Source organism: Furipterus horrens, unplaced genomic scaffold (assembly GCF_987537825.1).
Source record: "Furipterus horrens unplaced genomic scaffold, mFurHor1.1.pri manual_scaffold_3, whole genome shotgun sequence".
Taxonomy (NCBI): Eukaryota; Metazoa; Chordata; class Mammalia; order Chiroptera; family Furipteridae; genus Furipterus; species Furipterus horrens.
In genome coordinates this window covers 156,542,389-156,566,852 of record NW_028327173.1, presented here as the reverse complement: position 1 = coordinate 156,566,852, position 24,464 = coordinate 156,542,389, and the positions used below count along the sequence as shown (strand labels likewise).

The 24,464-nt window shown below is 41.7% G+C and overlaps 1 protein-coding gene across 2 annotated transcripts in view; it reads right to left on the bottom strand.

Moving 5' to 3' along the window:
• Positions 1-24,464, bottom strand: part of TMOD2 (tropomodulin 2) — a 48,506-nt gene that overhangs the window by 4,822 nt on the left and 19,220 nt on the right. For both annotated transcript variants that reach the window (XM_090271999.1, XM_090272000.1), the window contains exons 4-8: positions 22,848-22,970; positions 18,360-18,446; positions 12,401-12,531; positions 10,746-10,853; positions 3,993-4,136 (exon numbers count right to left, since the gene is read on the bottom strand). In XM_090271999.1, coding sequence (XP_090128125.1) covers positions 3,993-4,136; positions 10,746-10,853; positions 12,401-12,531; positions 18,360-18,446; positions 22,848-22,970 — 593 coding nt within the window. The remainder of the gene's footprint in view (positions 1-3,992; positions 4,137-10,745; positions 10,854-12,400; positions 12,532-18,359; positions 18,447-22,847; positions 22,971-24,464) is intronic.

Below are 24,464 nucleotides of genomic sequence, written 5' to 3'. Positions count from 1 at the left end.
TCTTCTCTTGCGCACACTGTATACCCTGGCACGTTTCTGCAAGTGTGCCTGGAAGGCAAATTTTAGCTGGGTCCAAAAGTAAGCATGTTTTAATTTTTGATATATTACTAATTTACCCTCAAGGTTATGACAACTTTTACAACTGCTAATAGGATTTAAGAGTTGCTGTTTCCCCTACCCTAACCAGCACAGTGTATTACTAATCTTTTCATCTTTGTCAATACAACAGGTGAAACTAATATTTCACTTGTATATATTTAATAGCTTTAATTTGCTTTTTTCAAATTATGAATAAGAACAATTACTTTTCTCATGCATTTGTGTTTCTCTTCTTTGAAACTACTAATCTGTCATTTGCCTATTTTTTTCTCTCTCCCAGGTTACAGTTCCTGGGTTTTTTTAAAATTGATTCGTAAATTTCTTATATATTAGGAAATTAGCCCTTTGTCAGGTTTGCTGAAAATACTTTGCTCAGTTTGTCTTTCTTTCTACTATAAAGACCTTTATTTCCCTTTCATATGGTCAAATTTATCAATCTAGATTTTATGTCATGTTTAGAAAGTCTCTATTCCTGATATTTTTCCACTTGTTTTATGATTTTGCATATTGTAATAGTTAAATCTTTATTTCATCTGAAATGAGTTTTAGTATAAGAATTAAAATAGAGTACAAACTTTATTTTGTTCCAAAATGCTAGCAAATTTTCCCACCACCTTTTACTTAATTTTTTCCCTCTGTGATTTGAAATAACGTTTCGCTGCAAAATTCTCAGGTATACTTGAATGTTTCTGGGTTCAATTACTCTGCCAGTCTATTTCTGTACCAGTATCATGCAATTGGATTGCTTTATATTTTAAAATAATACACCTTTGAAATTCAGAAGATTTAAGTATGGAGTAGACAAAGGAGAAAAGTTGATGGAGAAAGTTTTGTGTCTAGGAAAGTTCTAGGGCTTAACTCTTTGCTCTTCACATTTCTTTTCATCCAACAACCTGTCAAATGAGTCTCTAACCAAGATATTAACAGAATGTGGTACTTCTAGTAAAACAACAGGTTTGGGAATGCACAGGGTAGAGATTAGCGTCCTAAGCAATGCAGGTCTATGGGAGGGAGAGGCAGCAAAAAGCAAGAGATACTGACCTCATAGTTTCACGAGTAAGTCATGACACACTTTCACACAATGGAACTGCATAAAGGATTAAGACCCAAGCTAAGGTCGGGGCTGCCAGAGTTCTGGCTTATGACCCTGGACTGGACCAAAGTGGTGCTATCCTACGGCAGCAGGAGCTCATGGTGCACTGACTGAGAGGGAGGACAGAACAGTCTCTTTACTTCCCCTCGCAAACCTCAAGCTTCTGGAGTCCTGCACTTGGGTAAATTGGAGGATGGCGTGCTGATAGTGATATAAAGGAGCTGAAGGAAAGTATATTGGGGGGCATATAACAGAAGGGGAGAAAGTAATATAACTTAGGGCACCTTTCTTTCTCAGTGTGAATCTTTTTTCTTTTTTTGATTTGAGGTCTTTTGTGATACATAAACCCAGGGCACCAAATGGGCACCAAAATTTCTTATAATTGGGATAGTATGTTTCTTTTTTTTAAGTCACTAAATACAAAGAAAAAAGAAACAGAAGTTTAAGCATACGTTTCTTAAGACCACCTTCTGTTTTTCTTTAAATAACCTCTTTTCCCTACTCAAATTTATTTAGTCATGAATATGCATCACCACTTGCTCTTCTCACAGGGCACACAGGGTAGGCTCTCAGCAGGCCTTCATTCTGGTGCAGGTGCCTGCTGCAATGATACTGAATGGGTCTCAGCTGCTGCCCCTGTCTAAGGAAACTGTCTTAGAGACTTGTTTATTTCAAACCCTTCGTTAGACACATGAGGAAACCGAGGAGGACTTGTGACAATCTATGAGACAATGAACGAAACTCTGGGTGGAAATCAAGTTTCGACTCTGAATTACCTCATTCTTAGAAGCAAAGAATTTTCCAGTTCTAGGACTTAATCCTCTTCCTCCTTATGAGTAATGAGATACCATTTCAGAGGCATATTGGGGGGCTGAAGTTGAACAATTACACAAAGCCATTCCTAGATGACTAAAGAAGGGTGAAGAGGTGGCTGCCTGGGAGGGGATTTGAGACTTTGTACTTCAGGATCTTCTTCACATGCATTATAAAAAGCTGCTCTATTCTGCATTTTCAGGATTTCAGCTCATTAACTATGTATAAGGTTGTCAGATTTAGCAAATAAAATTACAGGATACCAAAAAAAAAAAAAAAAAAATTACAGGATACCCAGTTAAATCTGAATCTCAATAAATACCAAATAATGTTTTAGTATATAGACGTATGTTCCAAATATTTTATGGGACATACGTATACTAAAAATTAATTATTGCTTATCTGGAATTCAAGTTTAACTATATTTTATCTGGCAACCCTAACTAGATAGTATTTTACAAGGAACTAGAAACAGAGTATCTGTTATATTATTTCAGACATAAGGTTTCACTATGGCCTAAATCAACACTAAAAGTTAAATATTCTGTGGAATAAAGTGTCCACTTCTGTCTTACATCTCCTGGGAATATTTACTAAGAGCCCTCAACTTCTTCCTAACCCGAATCTATTCGATAAATAGCCCTGAGCCAACATTTCTTTTCCTTTTCATATTTTTCTCTAACTTGTTTTCCTGCTCTCCCACTCCCTGATAGCTTTTTATAAATTTACTAGCAGCTGGACACAAACCAAGATACACAGCATCTAGCTTCCCCTGAATGTGTATAGTCAACCCCCTGTGCTCCCCTCCACACCTCTGCATCTGGAAAGCTGTTCTGGTGATTCATCCCTTCTGGGGAGAGTGAGGAAGGCTGCCTGTCTCCTGGTTGGGTTCCCCTGCTCCCCTGCTCCCCTGGTGACAAGCCTCAGGAGGAGAGACCGAACAGTCCCTGTGTCCTGGTTAGCAAAAAGCGAAAGTAGAGCTGCCCACGGGACTTGTTTTGGGTCTCCAGGCTTAGGTAAAAGGCCAGGGTAGAACCCTCAGGCTTTCTCAGATCTTTCAGGGTCTAGACCAGGCAATTTTCCAGACATCAGGGGACACTCTCAGCTGGTGCTTTCCCCACTGTCCCTCCCACTAACCCACAGAGGACTGCTCACAGTGAAAGTTTCTTTGCTCTCTCCTCTTTTAGTTACATTCCAGGGCCCTTTCCTCCTACTATACAGTGTCTAGATCCCTCAGATTCACCGATTTCCACTGCAGACACTTCCCTGTAGCCAAAGGGGCAGGGCACAGTGTCATGCTGAGAACTGAGACTTGATGTCAGCTGAAGCCAGCAGAACAAGTCTGGAGGCACTGCAGGCGGATGCTGGGAAAGAGGTATTTAGGGGACAGGAAGTGGTTGCTCCAGGGAAAAGCAGCTTGCTTAGGCTGGTGATGGGAACCCAAGAAATGTAGCAACAGAGCTGAGATTGTGACTGCACTGTGCATGAGGCCTGATGCTACCTACCCCAGACCCTCTTCCAGAGCCCGAATGCTTTTAAATGGGCTCAGTGGCCGGCACTAGACTGCAAAAACCTGGTGTGCTCTTTCTTTCAGCTCTGGCAACCTCCATCCAGGGACAAGAAGTCTGTCTCTGGGAGTGGCCATAGTCCCAGTGACAGGCAACAGTAAGGCTGGGACAGGAATGAGTTGATTCCTAAGAGGCAACAATGATGATGGCTGGACAAAGCAGCTGTCACACCTCTACCCCCACCTCACCTCCTCCTCAAGTGCCTGACTAGCCCAGGGCTGCAGGCTCGCTGGCTCTTTATGTCTCAGGCTGTCCCACTGTGCATTGCTTAATTATTAACATGCTTTCCCCACTTACCCCACCGGCCACCAGCTGTTACAATTCATAGGAAAGCCAGAACATCAAATGTGATGTAGCTTTGTCTTTTAGCTCGCTCCATTACGGCATTCCTTGCACATGCACACTGTGAGTCAGCTTACCTGGTTGTCAATCTTGATTTCTGTCAAGGTGTCATTTTCTCTTAGTGCCTCTACCAGGGCCAGGATCCCAGTTCCAGTTATAAAATTGGACTCTATGTTTAGACTTTTCAAGGTCTTGTTTACTTTCAGCATATCTGCAAAAGCCTTATTATGCAAAATAACAATAATAATAATCATCAGGATTTCTAAAGAGTTATTTCCTGAACTATCCACCCCCAAATTAAATAAGTATCTCTTATAGTACTGAAAATTTAGTTAAATCATACTTTCACCTCCAAGTAACAAAGATAATAATTTACAACTCAAAAATTGTTTAGCCTAGCAGCCCAAATATATGAATTTTACATGTCTGTAAAACTTAAAAAAAAAAAAAAAGAAAGAAAAAGAAAGATACTGATACAGAATTACCAACTTTGCTTTGTTAAGTAAGGACATTCTTTAAAAAATCACTGCCATCTGTTACCATTATTGGCTTTTTTTTTTTTTTTTTTTTGAGAAATGGCATTTTTACGTTAAGAAATACGTGCAAAGGACGTAATTTCAGAATTATTTTATTTTGGTCTTACAGTATGACTAGGCTAAAAAAAAAACTTTACCACTGGCCAGCATTTAGACACTACTAATTTAGTCATATTATTTCAGGTCATCCAGAAGTCAGAACCCCTCAAAGATAACTTTGGAACAAAGTCATCACTCAGAGTGGCAACCCCCCAGAGACTCCTAGTTCAAGCCCGCAGACTGCACACATGCATCTGCTTGTTCCCCTCACTCCCAGTTTCCACTTCATGAGGAAAATATATAATTTTTAAGCAACTGAAACTCTCACAGTGCAAGAAAACAAAAAAGAGGGCCATTATCTTGAGCAATTGCTAAAATACAGAAAATAGACTGCTGAAGAAATTAGCACAAAGCTGCCAGAGTAAGTTCCGTTTCATTCAAGCACTGTCTTAGGAACAGATGGAACAACTAGGGCAGGTGGGGAGCACACCATCCCTCTCTGTGGCTTCCCTGGGAAAAGAGTGCCTGCTGGCACATCTATCAGTGAAAAATCTCCTAGAAAGAGCCTCTAGTGGGGGCGCTAGGACCTGAGAGAGACGCAGTGCAGAAACTGAGGCACCTCCAGACCATCACCAGATACAGCGTGGATGACAGGAGGGGAGAGGCAGCTGTTGCCCAGGAATGAAATATACTGAAATCTCTTCTCTCTGACTGAAGCCCTCCTAACTGCAGCAGTTGTGGGGGACCCCTGGCTGCCTGCCAGCTCCTCATATACTCACTACAGAGGAGGTTGCTGGTCAATTCACCTGCCTGCTTACAAAAGCACTCATTCATCTGTCCATCTATCCACCCATTCAGAAAAAGACTATTTATCGGTGTTCTACTATGTTCCAGCAATAGAGAAAACAAAAATTTCTATCCTAGGGAGCTGATATTTGAGGAGGGCAGAATCAAAATTAATAAAATACACAGCCTGTCATGTGGTGAATGAGATCTATACAACTTGAGAGGAAATGATCCTGGTTTATACAAATCAAACTTGTTCTCCACTCAGAACTATGTCTGGGCAACCTGTGATGGCCAGACATGTTAGGAAAACCAACATCATGAATGAAAGCAGTGTTATTAGAGATTAACGTTAGGAAGTGTTAAGAGAAGGACAGCATTCATCCAATAGGAGTTTCACAGGGACAACAACAAAAAAGGTAAGAGAACGGAAGAAACTATAAAGTAATAGCAAACAATTTCCCAGAGTTGAAGAAAGCTACAAGTCTTTATCTGAAAGAACCCACTAAGGCTCAGAAGAATGAATAAAAAGAGTATAAGTGGCATTTCAGAACTCCAAGGGAAAAGAGTCCTAAAAGTTTCTAGCAAGAAAAAGTAAGTTACATGGAAAGAAGAATCAGATAAACATTAGTTACTTGATTTCAAGGCCCTTGGAAACTGAATACAGTCATAACTCCGTACTCGTCAGCCTTAGACCTTGTCAAACCCAAGGCTCATTGCATGGGGCAAGAAAAAATGTTTCAGCACATGGTATTTGCTCGGGACTCGTCACACTTGCTAGAACTCGTACGAGTCACTATGATGCCCCGCAAGAGAAAATGCTTCATCACTCGTCGCTTGCTCACCACTCATAGGTTTTGGCACTTGTCACGAGTTCTGGAATGAATTGATGAGTACCGAGGTACTACTGTATATGTGTATCTTTAATACGGCCTGATAATTGTAAATGCTAGTGATGTTCTAAATTCTGGAGTCAATCTATATATATAAAACGCAAAATATAATGACATAAAATGTATAATGCTCAAATGTGTGAAAATAATAGAATAACTACAATTCGGTAATAGAAGAGAAAGGAGGGATGGAAGGTAAATTGAGTTCAGAAATGCCCTCCTCTTTTCTAATGGAGGATCAAAAATTATCTAAGATGGTAAATAAAAATAAAAACATACGTACATCAGTGTTTTTTACCCTGACTGCTTATTAGAATGACCTGGAAGCCTAAAACATATGCCAATGCTTGGGCCCCACCCCAGATGAATGAAATCAGAATCTGGTGGCCTGAATAGCTGCATTTTTGAAAAGCTCTCCAGATGACTAATATTCAGCCAGGACTGACAGACACTTTAATTAAGGTCATAGAGACAACAACTGGAAGAATGAAAAACAAACTGACAGCAATTGCTCTGGAGAACAGAACGAGGAACTTCTAAACTATTTACTTTTTTTTTTTTTTTTGGAGGAAAAAAAAACAAGAAGAAAGAGGAGAAGGAATCCAACTTGGGTTTCTCAGGTTCTGTACTATTGACATTTGAGGCAGGGAATTTTTTGTTGTAGGGTGTAGAAGGTTTAGCAGTCTCTGAGACCCACTAAATGTCAACAGTACCCCTCCCAGAATGACAACCAAAAATTCTCCAGACACTGCCAAATGTCTCCTGGAGGGCAACCTGCCCTGAGTTGAGAACCACTGGACTAGAAAAATAATCCTGTGTATTAGCCAAGCACTTGCTTGAACTAAAAAGAAAGTTCAAAGATTTGGACTGTCATTATTGTATATACCATGTAAATTAAAGTGCACTTATTCAGCACTAGGTTTTAATTAGAATTAAATGTACACATTTTAATTAGAGCACCAGAAGGGAATGCATCAGGCCTTTCCTTATGGACACTTCAAGCTCTGGGATTTTCTTTCAATATTAGAATAACAAGATGTCAGAGCAATTAGGCCTTTATATATAAAAAGCTTCAGGGCTTCCTGGCAAGCAACTAGACCTTGCCAATTTCTTTTAAACTTGAGAAAACACTTTTCTCATACTGAACAAAAGAGGGGAGACCCAGCCAAACATAACCCTGGGCTTTAGGCCCAAGTTCATTTCAGTTCAGCAAATATTTGAGCATCTATTCCATATGCTGGGGATGATAACATTAGTAAAACAAAGACTAGATTTCTTAAATGTTATAGAAATAATTAGAGTAAAAATACATTTTTAAAGAGAAGGTTTTGAGGCAGGAGAGTAGAAAGTAGTAACATTCCTTGGCAAGTAGAACAGGGAAACTGAGACAGATAGCTGAACAAACTGGCTGAGCAATTTACAGCCAGATACAGAAGTCATCTTCCTAGAGATAACATCAGCCCCAGGCCCAGAAAAGCAGCAACACCAAGTGGGCAACACCAGAACCAATTGCAATGACTAATGACCCCCTGCCCTGGGACTAACCAATCAATGGAGACTGTGACCTTGAAAGAGCACACCTGGAAAACTGATGAATATTCTGCTGAGACCCTCCCCTGAGACCTCCCCTTTTCCACCTGCAAGAGATAAAAGCCTCAAGAAAATGGACCCAGTGTGTTCTCTCCCTCTGGGGAGCAGCCCATGCCATTCCCTTTCCTGTCTTCTTCTCTCACTTCTTCCCCCACAGGCATGGCATCTCCTACACCCTATGGGTCCCCAGAGACTTGCAACCAGGGGAGAAATGGGGCAGCAGCAGCAGCTCATCCCAGGCTAATCCCCTGAACCTGTCCCCAAAGCCCCCTTTACTCTGACTTCCCAGTGAGCTAAGGCAGCCCAGCCTAGGCTCTCCTGTTGCTTCCCCTACACGAGGCCCTTCTTTGTTTCACTGTCCCCAGCTTTAATAAACATACTGTCCCAGTCACCTGGATTTGTGTTGTGAAACCTTTCCTACACAAAGTCAAGAACCCACACACTACCGGCTGGTCCTAGGCAGACCCACTCGGGGCCAGGTCCCCTGTCCTGTCACAGTTTTGCTTTCTGTACTTTTCAGTACTATAAAATACTGGAGCTACCTGCGCTGTCTAAATCTGTGTCATCCAAATGATAGCCACCAGACACATGTGGCTATGCAGCCCTTGAAAAATGGTTGGTCTGGATTGAGACATGCTGTAAATGTAAAACACACACTGGATTTCAAAGATGTATATGAAAATAATAAGGTAAAATACCTCATATTTTCAACTTACATTTTGAAATAATATTTTGGATATATTAAATAAAATATATTATTAAAGTTAAAATTAACTTCACTTACTGCTTTTTCTTTTTTTAATGTGGTACTAGAAAATTAAAATTATATGTGGCTTACATTTGTGGCTGTCATTTTATTTCTATTGGACAGTACTATACTAAACTCTTGATTTTTCTGCAGCATCCTTGTTAATAAGAGCATTTTTTACATATTTGGGCATTTTCTTTACACTGGCATTCAGTAAGGGCAAGTTCTGTTAATATTCACTTCTATAGATGTGGTTATATGGAAGTACTTGGCACATGGTGAACTAAACTTGATCATAGATCACTCAAATTCACTTCCTGACTTGACCACATGCTGTGTAATCTAAACTATTACTCAACCTCTCTGAGCCTCAGTTGTCTCATCTGTAAAATGGGGATAATGCAATCTCAGATACACTTAAGTTTGTCTATATTCACAGTGACCCCTCCAGTGCCTCGTTGAATCAGCTTTTGAATCTTACACAGAAAAGTGTCTTGAAGCTCTTAAACACAGTCTGAAGATCTCTGTTGTCTGTGGGGTAATGAAGCAATTTTCAACCTACAGAAAGGTTCCTTCCTGGCAATGGCATTGCTGCAAGGGGAATGATCTGGGGGCATCCAGGTGAGAGCTGGGCCATATTGGCATAAAGCCCAAAGTGGCTTTTCCCTTCACACCCTGAAGGACAGCAGTTCTTCCTCACAACTGTATGGTGTGCTTGTTGCACAGTATGCAGTCAACACATAGTCTTGCACTAAAAACAGTATCAAAAAGATTATTATATTTGGAATATAGTTAGTTCACTTAGAAAGTTTTTTTTGTTTTTTTTTTAAACTGGTTGGTGTGGCTCAGTGGATTGAGTGCTGGCCTGCAAACCACAGGGTCACCGGTTCGATTCCCAGTCAGGGCACATGCCCGGGTTGCAGGCCAGGTCCCCAGTTGGGGGCATGCAGGAGGCAACCACACATTGATGTTTCTGTCCCTCTCCTTCTACCTCCCTTCTCCTCTCTCTAAAAATAAATAAATAAAATCTCTCTCTAAAAATAAATAAATAAAATCTTTTATTTTAAACTTATTTTAACCTAAAGTGGCTTATTTACTAGTAATATTGACAATGAATTATAAACTATTCCCATCCCTGCCATTTTACTCTAAATAATATATTAAATAGGAGTGACAAATCATTTCTTTATTCACCCCTTTAGTCACTTACACACAAAATGCACTGTGAATATTTTTGTTTCATTGAAAACAAATCTACCAAAAGGCAGAGATTATGCAAAATCATATATTTAAGAATCCTTAAATTGTTAATTTCAGCTTACCAATGATCTAGCTGTGCTTTTTTTCTAATTTGATGATAGGTTTCAAATTCAAAACTGCTTTCAACTTACAAATTTAGATATATAATAATTGCTGGTGAAAACATCAATTTTATAGCCTAGTTCCTCTTTTACACAAGTGCTTATGTAATCGTGGAAATATTCTTTATTGCTGAGAGGCTGGAGGGCGTGCTCATTCTTCAATTTAGCAAGTGCTTTTCAAACATCTACCATATGCCAGCACCATAACCTTCATACTATCTATTTTTAATGGTCTTTTAGGTCTTCCAAAAGACATGTTACTTTATTATTATTATTTTAAAAGATTGCATTTATTTATTTTTGTAGACAGAGGGCAAGGGAGGGAGAAAGAAAGGGAGAGAAATATCAATATGAAAGAGAAACACCAATTGGTTTCCTCTTGTACTATGTGCCCTGAGCAGGGACCTGCACCCTAGACATGTGCCCTGATGGGGAGTCAAACTGGGTACCTTTCATTTTGCCAGACGATGCCCAACCCACTGAGCCACAGTGGTCAGGGTGACTTTAATATTTTTTTATGTGCCAAGTTCCTGTAGGGTTTGGGGTCTTATACTATCTATTGATTGTGACAGAACATTATTACAGATGCAAATGTTTAGAAAATTTGTACTAAGCCCAGAACAAAATCCAAATATTTATTTAGCTAAATGCCTAATCTAATCCTGTTTCTTTCTCTTAAAAGTGTATGACTACAAAATTCTACTTAATTCAAAGTGCCTAACAACTGGGTTCTGTTTTGTTATCTCATTATAACTAATTTTGTTTATTAACTGTGTAGAAAATAAATTCACCAGACTAAAAATTGTTAATAAAACAAATTAAAGTTTTTTTAATGAATTTAGTCTTTTCATGTTATATTTCTAAGAATTTTACTCACAGTTGCCACAGGGTCATTGCTGCGGGTTGCAGCCAGGCTGAACTTCTTTACATGAGTGTTGGTCTCCAGAGCTTTTGCAAACTCCTTGAGGGTTGGAATTGGAATGTTCTAAGATGAGGAAGATACAGAGAGCTTATAAACCAATCAGCAGCACCATTACCCCAAGTTAAGGACCCATAGTTTTTAAGTAATTTATATATTTAGATGACTAATTGTATGACAGATATTCTTTCTAAAAGACATTTATCACCCATCTTCCAGCAACGAAGCCATCGCTAGCCAATAGCAACACAGTGTCCAGTAAAGGAATGTAACCCAACATGACATTCTGGCATAGCCTTTCTGTTTACTAACCAAGAAATTATGCACACACAATATTCTCCTCTTCTCTCTCATTCTCTATAGTCTAACCAGAATGAACTGTTTGTTATTTTAAAAAATATATCATGGTCTTTCTCTCCTCCATAACATTATATATGCTTTTGCCTTTGCCTGGAAATTTCTTTGTCCTTTCTTCTTTTAAGACCCAGCTAAAATATCACCTTCTTTGTTTATTGGCTCACATAGGCAGGATCAGTTTTTCTTATTTGCAATTCCATAACGTTTGGGAGCCTATCACATCGTGTTTTAATTACTTGTTTAGTTCTTTTCTCCTAATAATAAGTGCTTCAGAATAGACAAAATGAATCCTATTCCCTCTTCTAAAGCATTTAACACAGTACTGACCCCTGGGGAGGGAGACAATATGTGGCACAGCTAGAGGTTGACATGTGCTGCAGACTAGTTCTGTGACTGTGAGCAACCTAAACTCTTTAAGCCCCTCTAAGGGTTAAACGAGATAATGAACTTTAAGTATTTAGCAAAAAACCTGGAACATAGTCAATGGTTAATAAAAGCCAGTTATTAGTATTAAATGCTAGAAATTGGCCCAAGAATAATAAACAAAATGAATGTCAGACAATGTTCTCCCCCTGCCCCTCTCTCTGACACACACACACACTCTCCTCCATTTGAGAGTGACACGACCTACTGACAAACAGAATAAAGTGGAAGCAACAATGTGTGACTTCAGAGAATAAGTCATAAAATGCATTGTGGCTTTCTGCCCATTCTCCTTTTCTTGGATCACTCACTTTGGGGGAAGCCAGCTGTCACAATGTGAGGACACTTGGGCAGCCCTATGGTTGGGCCACGTGCTAAGAAATTGAGGATTCCTATAAACAGTCGCACAAGTGCACCATCTTGGAAGTAGATCCTCCTGCCCCAGACAAACCTTTCAGATGACTGCAGCCCTGGCTGAAAGCTTCACTACAGCTTCATTTGAAACACTGAGCCACAACTACTCAGCTAAGTCACTCCCTGATTCCTGAAAATCAGAAGCTATGTGAAATAATAAATGTTTATTCTCTTAAGTCTGTAAGTTTTGGAGTAATTTGCTATTCAGCAATAGGTAACCAGTACACTATGTTTAACACACTACTGTTGTTGTTTTCAAAGAATTGTAAAAATCACTTTTTATAAATCAGCTTCTTCTTTTTAATATCTTGCCTCAAAATTAGTGACTCAAAAGATTTCAAACAGGTAATCAGTCATCTCCATTAAGTTTTCTAAACTCATGATAAATCAAATGACCAACAACAGTCATAATAAAATACCTTAATGTTGTTGAGATTGACTTCTTGGAGGCCAGGATCGTTGGCTTTCATCTGCTGCAGACTTACTTCCACATTTGTGGGGTTGGGTGGTTCCTCAAATATAGGCTTGACCTTTTCACCTTTGACCACATCTGAGACACAAGTTTTAATTTTGAAAAGAAAATGTAAAGGCTCTCCTCTCAAAATCAGCAATGGTTTCCCCCAAAATGACTTTTCTTTCATATACACTGATTCTAATAATACTCTATTCTCAATGACAGTGAGATTATTCTCAAATAAGCAAGCATGGGAATGGTATGGCACCAAGTTACAGTTTCAAAGATTGATGTTTCTCCTCAATTGCTCTGAGAAGAAGTCTCAGTAGCTGACATTGCATGGAGCTAAAAGTGCAGGAGATCCTACAGCAAATTCAAATCTTAAAAAAAAAAAAAAAAATCCCTGGGCAGTTATTGCTGCTCAGGCTATAATAACTTAACCCCAGGATCTGCAATGCAAGAAAAGAAATAATGAATTTCTGCATTTCCCACTTAATAAACCTGGCTTTTTGGTCATACCCCACTCTCCTCTGATTTCTGATTGTGAAGTGTTAGTTTTGAGGACGGTATGGGAAGAGCAATGTAACCCCAATTAAAGTCCCAGCAAGTTACTTTGTAGATAGCCACAAACTAATTCTGAAGTTTATATGGAGAGGCAAAATACCCAGACTAGCCAATACAATATTGCAAAAGAAGAACAAAGGTGGAGGACTGACACTACCCAACCTCAAGACTTACGATAAAGCTACAATAATCAAGACAGAACGGGACCTCAAAACAGATCCACATAAATTTAGTCAATTGATCTTTGACAAAGGAACAAAGGCAATACAATGGGAAAAATATCGAACAACAGGCCATCCATGTGCAAAAAAAAGTCATCTAACAAAGACCTTACACTTTTACAAAAATTCACTCAAAATGGATCACAGGCCTAAATGTAAAATTCCAAAGTATAAAACTCCTAGAAGGTAACACAAGCAAAAACCTAGATGATTTGGGGTTTGGTGATGAATTTTTAAATATAACATCAAAGAATGACCCATGAAAGAAATAACTGACAGGCTGGACTTCATTAAAATTAATTAAAAGTTTTGAGTTCTATTCAAGATGGCAGTGTAGATAAACATGGCTTGCCTCCTCACACAACCACATAAAAATTACAACTAAACTATAGAACAACCATCATTCAGAACCATCAGAAATTGAGCTGCATGGAAGTCCTACAATTGAAGAAACCACATCGGGACTGGTAGGTGGGGCAGAGACACAGAATGGTCTGGTCCCACACCCACGTGTGATGGATAAAAATCAGGAGGAATAGCTCAGGAGCAAGGGATTCCAGTCCCACATCAGGCTCCCCAGTCCAGGGTGCCAGTCCCAGGAAGATAAGTCTCCATAACTACTGGCTATAAAAACCAGCAGGGACTGAGGCTGTGGGAGACAGACACTTCTGGAATCCCAGGCATTTCCTCTTAAAGGGTCCACATACAGACTTACTTGGACCAACTCCCTCTGAGCTCCAGTGCCAGGATAGCAGATTGAAAGGTATCAGAAACATATGGGGACTTCCGGCCAAAATGGAGGTGTAGACAGACACGCCGCGTCTCTCTCCGCAACTAAGAAGGAATACAACTGCCTCAAAACTAGAAGCAACCAGATTTCCAGAAAATCAAACTTCATAGAAGTCCAGCAAACAAAGATATAAAGAAGAAATACTCATCCAGACAGGTAGGAGAGGCGGAACCAGGGCGGAGAGGACATGGTGTGGTGGCAGCAGCATTGGTGGCAGTGGCAGGCCGGCAGAAAGTGCAGTCACACGTTTTAAAGTCAGGAGAGACACCTGGGGAGCGTTCCCAGCTCCTCACCAGCACTGGGGAAAATCAAGCCTCATTGTTTCTGACTGTGCAAACCAATGAGGGTTGGGGTAGAGGCAGAAACTACTGGTCTCTCAGCAGAGTTCGCTTGTTTAAAGGGCCTCCATGGTCCTAGAACATCCGCAGACCCACCCACTCGGGGAACAACGACCAGGGCAGCAGCTAGAGGGGCACCAGTCTGGTGTGGAAGTGGGAGAGGCGCCTGGAAAATGGGCGAGTGATGGGAAGGTGGCATTGTTCCTTCTCGGATCCCTCCCCCACATACAGCACTACAACGTAGTGAAACAGGTCGCCCTAAGGCTCCGCCCCTTATGACATAACAGGAGTGACAGCTCTACCTGGGACACAGAGGCAAACAAACACAGGAGCCTGTCAGAATAAGGAGACAGACAAGTATGGCCCAAAAGGGGAAACGGATCAATGTTCCAGTGGGAGAACTAAGCAACGAGGAAATAGCCAACCTAACAGATGAGGAGACAGACAACCTAACAGACGCAGAATTCAAAACACGGGTGAGAAAGACGCTCACAGACTTGACAGATATGCTTGAGCACGGCAAACACATAAGAGAAGAAGTGAAGGCTATGCTAAGTGAAACGAAGGAAAATCCACACAAAACCAATGGTGAAGGGAAGGAAACCGGGGTTCAAATCAATGATTTGGAACATAAGAAAGAAAAAAACAGTCAACCAGTGCAGAATGATGAAGCAAGAATTGAAAAAAATGAGGAAAACTTCCCAAATTTTGTGGAGGAGATGGGCATATAGGTCCGGGAAGCACAGAGGGTCCCAGGTGAACTGGACCCAGAGGGGACCACACCAGGATGCATCATGATTGAGATGCCAAAGGTGAAAGAAAGATAAAGACAGAGTCCTGCGGGCAGCAAGAGAGAGACGGAGAGTTGCCTACAAAGCAGTGCCTATAGGACTATCAGCTGATTTCTCAGAGGACACTTTGCAGGCAGGAAGGGACTGGCAGGCAGTATTCAATGTGATGAAAAGCAACCTGCAACCAAGATTACTCTATCCAGCGAAGCTATCATTTGGAATGGAAGGACAGATGAAGTGCTTCCCATTCAAGGTGAAGCTAAAGGAGTTCATCATCACCAAGCTGTTACTATATGAAATGTCAAAGGGATTTACTTAAGAAAAAGAATATCAAAACTATAAACACTAAAATGACAACAAACTCACAACTATCAACAACTGAATCTAAAAAAGAGAAACAAAATTCAACTAAGCAAACCAGAATAGGAACAGAATCATAGGTATGGGGATCATTTGGAGGATTATCAGCTGGGAGGGGGAAGGGGAAGAGATGGGGAAATGGTGCAGGATTAAGAAGCATAATTGGTACAAAATAGACAGGGGGAAGTTAAGAATAATATAGGAAAGGGTGAAGCCAAAGAACTTATATGCATGACCCAGGGACATGAACTAAGGGGGATGGGACTGCTGGAGGGAAGGGGGTACTGGGTAGAGGGGAGCAAAGGGGAAAATAATTGGAACTACTATAACAACATAATCAATAAAATACACTTTTAAAAAAGTTTAAAATAAAAAAAAGAAACATGGGAAAAAACGGAACTGTGTGGCATCAGGGCGAGAGCTGGAGGGGTGGCTTGTCCCAGGCCAAAGTGCTGGCAGAGGCCATTGTTCCTTTTCTGAGCCCTCCCCAAACAGAACCACAGAGCTGGCACATGGTCACCATATCTGAGACTCCAATAATGTGACTTACACTATTTGCCCCACCCTGCTGATTTTCTGAGGCCCTGCCCTATCCAATTTGCAGACTAATCCACAGTTTCCAGTGGCTTTTCCTTATGAATGGCTCGTCTTGGCTCATACTTCAGATCTTCCTAAATTCTCTCAAACAGCGTCTGGCTTCACTCAGCCCTGTACTTCTGGGTAAGTTACTCCCAGCCTATCACTAGCAGCAGCCAGGCTTGGTTCACAGCTTGCCCTCTCCTGGGCACCTCCTAGCCCAGCTCAAGTAGCAGCTGCCTGCAGATCACTTTGTAGCTTATGCTGTGTGACCCTGGATGGAACACAGGCAGTGGCTGATCTTGGACATGCCAACAGCAATCAAGGCTCAACTACAAGAGGAGGGTATACACAGCCTGGGTAAACACATAGTAGTAAGTGAAAGAAGCCAGTATGAACAGGCTACATACTGCATTACTCTAACTACACGACCTATGGGAAAGGCAAAACTATGGAGACAGAAAAAGATGAGTGGTTGCCAAGGGTCAGAGGGGAGGGAGATGAAGAGGAAGAGCACAGAGGAATTTTAGGGCAGTACAACTATGATACTATAATGGAGGACACGTATCATTATACATTTGTCCCAAACCACACAATGTACACTATCAAGAATGAACCCTAACGTAAACTATAGACTTTGGGTGATAATGATGTGTCAATGTAGGTTCATCAATTGTAACAAATGTACGACTCTGTTGCAGGATGTTGATAATGGGGGAAGCTATCCATGTGCAAGAGTGGGGCAGGGGTATATATAAAATATTCCTATGATTTCCTCTCAATTTTGTTGTAAACCTAAAACTGCCCTAAAAAATGACGTTTAAAAAAAAAATCCTCACCTGAGCATGTGTTTATTAATTTTAAAGGGAAAGAAAGCGGGGGGTGGGGGGGAGAGGGAGAAAGAGAGAAACATTGATTGGTTGCCTCTTGTACTCACCCTGACTGGGGATCAAACCTGAAACCTTTTGGTGTATGGAATGATGCTCTAACCACCTGAGCCACCCAACCAGGGTAAAAATAAACTTTTTTTTTTAAAGTTAATGATATTGCCTCGATTGGTATGGTTCAGTGGGGTGGACATCAACCCGCAAATCAAAAGGTCACCAGTTAGATTCCCAGTCAGGGCACATGCCTGGGTTGCAAGCCAGGTCTTCAGTTGGGAGTGTGCAAGAGGCAACCAATTGATGTATCTCTTGCACATCCATGTTTCCATCTTTTTTATTTCTCCCTCCCTCCCCACGTCTCTAAAAAATAAACAAAATCTTTAAAAAAGTTAATGATATATATGTGTATGTGTAAAAGCCAAGGTTATGCACCAGACTTTTAATAGAAAACATGTTGTCAGAATGTTACCCTCTGATGTTGAAATTAACAAGATGAACATTGTCCACTTGTATGCATAAGAAACCAGAAATAAATAAAAGAAATATTGGTCATTGTCTGGGTAAAGTACCCAGTATAAATGATGATTTATAAATATGCTGCTCAGACTAGAAAGCATCTCCCAAGTTTCCATCAAAGAGAATAAAACATTATTAATCTCAGATAAGCTGTGATCTTCAGTGAATTTTCACAGCAACTGGATCACATGATATCAAAATTAACTGATTGTTGGTCTATCCCTACTACAGGTAGGTAAGTTCCCTTGGGCTGTGACCACCTTTTATCTTTGTACTTAAGCCTAGAAGACCCCTGACACACAGTTGCATTTGAAATGACTGCTGAGTAGGTGGGAGCATCTAATGAACCAATACTTCTTCAGGAAACTGACTATAAGACAGTGGTCTGGCACTTTCTGCTGCCAGTGTATCCATGCCAATGTGTCTTTCATGTTCCCTGAGGGAAGTGGGTATTCAAATTCTAATGACAAGCATCCATTATGGAGACAAAAAGACAGCAAATAAAGAAGGGAACTTATCTAAGATACTACAGTTGATTAAAACATCTTTAGGAACATGAAACTCAGTTTGCAGTCTGTGCTGACTATGCAACCTTTCTATCAGCAATTTTATCTTTTGACTGAAGGGACCGAGAGTTTGTTTTGAATAAAACAACTAATTGTTACTAGTTACACTGCCAGACAGAGCTCCCATTATCAACTACTCTCTTCTGGTCTGACTGCCCCAAGCCCAGTGATCCTTGGTGAACTGACAAAAGCCACCTTCAAAGCCTGTAAAACAGACGTGTGGATTCAATAGGAGGCCCAGTCAACAGGCCTCTCTCCTCCCAGCAGGCCTTAGAGGCTCCCAAGTGTCACAGAGCCACAGATTCCACATTAACTTACTTCTCACAGGTCCTTTGCCACCTTTAGAGTTGGCTGTTTCTTCATCAAACTTTGGATTATTAAGCAAATTGTGTACTCCAAGAACAGCTGAAAGCAAAGAAAATCAGTGAATAAACATTAAGTTTGGGAAAGCATGTTAGGATACCATATTATTAATTTGCTCCCTGAAGAATAATTCTTGGTATCGTAAAAGATAACTCTCCAGACCCCATTCCCTTGTACGTGGTACGTGTATAGTGTTAAATAAGCTTATATATGTCAGGGTAGCCCTGCTCTGAGAAATCGCCCAGAGACTGCTGTGGGAACAGATAACTGGTTTATTGAAGGAACAAAGGAAGGTGGTAGGGGGTTAAGGGGAAAGGCAATTCCCCGGACTGACTCAACAGCCCGGCCCGTAGGAGCAAGGGAAACGGCGGCCGGAGGGGGTGGGGGGTAGCTCCCGGTCCTCCTGGTCCTCCTCGTGGGCCCGTAGAAGCAAGGGAATAGGGGAGGGTGATTCCTGGTCCTCCTCATGGGCCCATAGGAATTGCCACCAACACTTCTGCAGGAACCTTTTTTATACACCTTTCGATAAGGAGGAGTTTGCTTACTGACATATTCAGTAGGTTATTTATATTCATTGCTTTCTCCCTCCCACACCAGTCTAGTTAACATATCGGGCTAAGTTCATTAGCATTTCCTCTGGGAAAGTTTCAGTCCATCAACATATCTTTTGGGAATGGCTAAGTCCAGGGCCAGGTTGATTACCAAAGTCCAGGTGTACATGATCTGACAATATATATGCACACTATGCAAGGTAATGGAGATCCAGAGACTTATCTTTATGACACAAATAATTATTCTTTGTATATAAGAGGTCTGTCCAGAAAGTATCCAGCCATATACTATGAAAAATAGAGACATTTATTGAAGATACAAGAAACATTGTACAATGACGGCCTCAGTCCCCTTCAAAGTAGGCACCTTGGAACCTCACATGGTTCTCCCAATCACCATCAGCTGCCCGGTTGTATTTTCCTGAATTTCATTGACAGTCTGACATCTCCTCCCTTTTTAAAGGTCATTTTAGTTTTGGGAAAAGCCAGAGAGTAGCAGGGCGCCAAATCTGGGCTGTAGTGGGGCTGAGTCACCTGGGTGATGCATGAGCGGCTGCATTGCTGTGATGAAGCTGCCAATCACCAGTTGCCCATAGCTGCGGCCTTCTGAACCATACGAATAGTTTCCATGGACGAGCGTTCGTGCTTAACGCAGAATCTGATGCAGATTCATTACTCTACTTGCTCAGTCATTTTGAATGCGAAGGCCACAGAGTACACATGCTCACTCAATGGCATCTACTGCCCCTACTGACTAGTACAGTGAAGTCAGTCATTGTTCACATGTGCATTCCAGTCTACTATCCGTGGCTGCCAGGTTACGTCAATATCGTGCAAACCGTTCTTGTTACATTATCAATGGCTGGACTTTTTGTGGACAGACCTCATATATATACACATACACATACATATATGTGTGTGTGTGTGTATGAAGAATATATATTAAGTGTGTGTATATATATGAATATATATACACACACACACACACATATGTATGTATGTATATATGAAACCTTTCTTTCCAAGATCACTGGAAATCTTCACAGGTCTTTCTACATCTATACCTGTGACACCATTTAAGATCTGCGGGACAGTGGTCCAATTACAGCCCCAAATTACTGAAAATTTGCTTTCTCACCTATAAAATGTGAGGGCAGGACTTAGTCTAAGAATATTTTGAGATCTAACATCATATAGATGATGGCATGTATTTTTTCAGAGGCAAAGAGCAGAAGGATCATAAATCTCTTTCAATGTAAGCCTCAACAAAAGAAGTTGTCCTTTCTCCATCTAGAGCACCCTAAGGTGGGAAATAAAAGATGCCAGCAACAGAAGGTTTGATAAGCATGCTGAGATTCTGAGTCTCCTGTATTGCACGGAACTTGCACCAGGAGGCAGCACAGTATGCGAGAAACAGCACTGGGTCTCGAGAATGCACACCAGGGCTGAAGCTGCAACTGTGCACCCAGCTTTCCCTTTGCTAATAAAATTACAGGTTGCCACCTGGCGAAAGATCCCTAAATAGATCATTTGTTAACAGGTGGCACCATGTAATCTACACATTAGAAGGAGGGAGGCAGCCAACACACCACAAGGAAGAGCAAATGTTTAGAGCCAGCAAGTCTAGGGATAAAGAGGGGCACCCAGGAGCAATCAGCCGAAGTTTGAATCCTGTCATGTGCTACCTGTGTGACTTGAGAAGTTGCTAAACACCTCTGAGCCTCAGTTTTCCCACCTATAAATTAGGACGATAATTATACTTTACTACAAAGATTAAATGACTTCCTATGTGTCAGGCACTGTTCTACGTGCTTTACAAATTCTAGTAAGTAAATAAGAATTTGTCACTGTGTTCCTGGCATGGTCTGGGGGAGAAGATGTCCTATTTCACAAGCACAGGCCACTGAGACCATCCAAAAACATATCTTGCTTTGGCCCCATACTCACTAATAACTTCTAATTATGATTTGGCTCCCACTGCCAAGTTTGAATTTTTGTTTTATCTGTTTCCTGTGAACCCAGCTAGTGGATGAATCCTTACTGCCTGGCCCCCATCTAACTGCTGCTATGTTCACTGACAAGATCAGATCTCCAGACCAGCAGAGCTGAAAACTAGACTGGTGTGGGTGGTGACCACACTGTAATACCACCACTGGGGAGCTGCTGTCTTAGAGGTCAGCTGCTGCTCCCTCCATGAACCATCATCTGTCTTTCTGCTCTGGGTCTGCTGCAGTAACACAGCAGGTGCTGATACTCCTTCAAAGGCTGGCAGCCCATCCACTCAAGGCCTGCTCTTCCTCTTCCAGAGACAGCCCCCCTAGAGAAGATGCTACCCCCACCCTCATGGGCTTCCTCCTGCGTGCTGAGGAAGCACTTGCTGAGGAAGGGAGGCCAAGTAAAGTGAACAAAACCCATTTCCTTTGGGATTACCCGCCCCCCCACCGCCCCCGCCCCCATGGTGGTTTATCTTTCTTCCTTCTTAGGCATTTCCTGGGAATGAAACCCCAGCCCTGCATTCTCCCTTTGGGCAATTCCAGTACAGACCAGAGGCGACTCTCAGAAGGAACAGGAAGCATATAGCGTGATCCCTCCACAACAACCACAGGGCTAAGCAGACTGGTCACTGTTAAGTACCTTCCTAATGTGTGGCACAGGTGCCTCAATGGCTGCAGGGACTTCTGAGAGGGGTTCAAATGTGTGAATTTAATAGACCACTTATATCACAGAAGGAATGAAAATGTAGCTGGAATGGTTTGCATGCTATTAGGATAAGGCATAGTTGGTTCTACTGGGAGGAAAGAGATTATAATAATATGTTTTCCAATGGAATAAAAATGTGAGAATTCTTGCTAAAGCCGCAGAATGCTTTTTAAAGTACTTCTCTCTTGTGATGACCTAATGACCCTAACAATCCACATTTTCATCCCATTTGGAAAAATGTGCATCCCATTAATACACAAAAATGCTGGTAGTATATGTATGGACTCTTTCTTGACGGATATAGAAGAAATGGGAGGGGGTTTATGTAATTAGGGTGAGAGACGTTCATTACATATTCTTTTGTACTTTTTGGGCTTTTTCTGTGTGCATGTTTAATCAATTCAAATAATAATACTAATCATTATTATATTGTTCCTATTGTTAGGAAACTAGAAAAAAGTAAGCAGATTGGGCTCAAAGTGGACTTACTATACTGAGTGAACATAACAGTAAATTACTCCTGTTCCATAATTAGGTTTAACACACCTCTTAGTGGGGATCAAAATGGAACAGCAACTGGGGAAGAGCAAGAACTTCATGGAAATTTTGTGATGATAAAGTGCCAAGTGTGAAAGCTCTTTAGAGAACATAAGGGCTGTTATTTTAAATATTTTATTTATTTATTTTTAGAGAGAAGTGAAGGAAGGGAAAGAGAGGGAGAGAAACATCAATATGCGAGAGATACATCGATCAGTTGCCTCTCACAAACCTCCATCCGGGGACCTGGTCTGCAACCCAGGAATGTGCCGTGACTGAGAATTGAACCAGTGACCTTTCAGTTCACAGGCCAGCACTCAAACCCCTGGGCAACACCAGCCAGGGCAGGGCTGTTATTTTATTGTGTAAGGTCTCAGCACTCCTTCATCTTTGTGCTCTTGGATTTCTCACAGAAACTCTTGAGTTTGGCAGGGTGGGTATTATATTGGGGCAGTTTACAGCTGAAATACAGCAGAATGTTTGCTCAGAGAGGTTAAGTCACCTGTAGCAAGTCTTACAACTACATAAAGGCTGAAGTCAACCAGGTATTACAATAAAATCAGTAGCTATGAAGAAGCTTAAAGGTAACTGCCATGGGTGCCAGCCTGAAGGTCACCGAGCCAAACAGAAAAGTGACCCCGAGCTGAGGACTAACCTGCGAGATCGTAGAGTTCGGTGTCAGAGGCACTGGCCAAAGCTTCTTCCAGTTCTGGATCAAGGGTCACTTTTTCTTCTTTACGAGTTTCTACCGGCTTTTCTTTGGGGATAAAGACTCTCCCTTTAAATCAGAAGAAAAACAAAAACCATTGTGTGCTGTTGCCTTATTTTAAGGTAAGTGGACCTACCAGAGAATGCGCAGCCTGGCCATGAAAATCTGAGTCATTAAGCCACTGCACATCCAACTGGGAGTCCTTAATTGCTGGGATGATGCCAATATCAATATCAGTAACCCACAATTAGAAGGAAGAAAGGTCAGAGGAGGAATCCTGCATTCTGCAACACCAAGAGCCAAGGAGTCTACAGTCCTTAAACACAGAGAGAAATGGCTCCTCCCTCCCTCCCTCCCTCCCATCCATTAGCAGCACTGCCATTAGACCTGAGCAAGGGGGGCCCTGCCATGGACTCCATACTTTAGAGGACCCAACTCTGGTCTCCTTTGGCTGCAGCAATTCCCCCCACCACACACACACATACTGCTTCTGCCCTACCCAGGGAAGAGTCATGGGACAAAGGGACATTCCCATCTCGAATAGAATCTGCCTGCTAGACCACACCCAAGGGACCAGACAGTGGAATTCTTTGCCTAAAGAGCCCTGAGCCAGCTTGCAGGGCCTGCATGAATCCCTTCTCCAAGCCCACCCTCCTGAAAGCCGGTCACACTGCTGGGATGTACACCCTCAGGCCACAGGGAGGCTGTTTATGGGCAAGTATGAATGAAGCTTGGATATGCAGGCTGAGGTGTCAACCATACGTGCCTGAGGTCCTAGCAGGGAAGGTCAGACATCCCTGTGTGGAACTCTTGGAAGTCCAAGAGTACTGGCCTAGACATATTTGTATGAGGATAGAACATATTTTAATAGTTTGTTAACTTTTAAATAATTGTGAAAAAAAAAAGGCACATGAGCTTCTATTTGTGTTCTTGTCTTGGACCCTGTAAATATTCAGGCCAGATTCATCCAAATGGCCCTGGGGATTCCTGAGGGGCAAACTGGCGATCACCCAGAGTTTTCCTCTTACCCACTGAGACTGTAGACCAGTAGGATGCTATAGCTAGGATCACTTGACCAGGCAGTGACCTGGGGACACAGCCACCTCTCCAGAGCATACCAAAGTAAGCCTGATTTAAAAAAAGAATATCAGGGCTGTCATATTCAGAATGTGGAGGTCTGAGCAGGAGGCACTCTGCGCGCCCCATGAATGCATCCTCTGCTACCACCTCCCACTTCATGCTGCCAGTTGGACTGCATTTCTTTTGTCCCTACTCACTTCTGAATATGCTGATATCTACAACACCCTCACCCAACCTTGCCCAAACCTCTGAACTAATAATCACATTGCTGGGAGGATGGCACATTTTCTGATCCTAACTTCCAGCCAGGCCAGCACACCCACATCCCACACGGGCTTATAAAGGTGAAGCCAAGACACTCCAGGACCACCATAGCAAGGACCACCTGCTCATACTCTTTCCAGTTCCTCCTGGCTTGGACTCTTGGTTTCTCTCTTGCTTCTTGGCATGATCTCTGAAATTGGTCTTCTTCATTTTGATCTT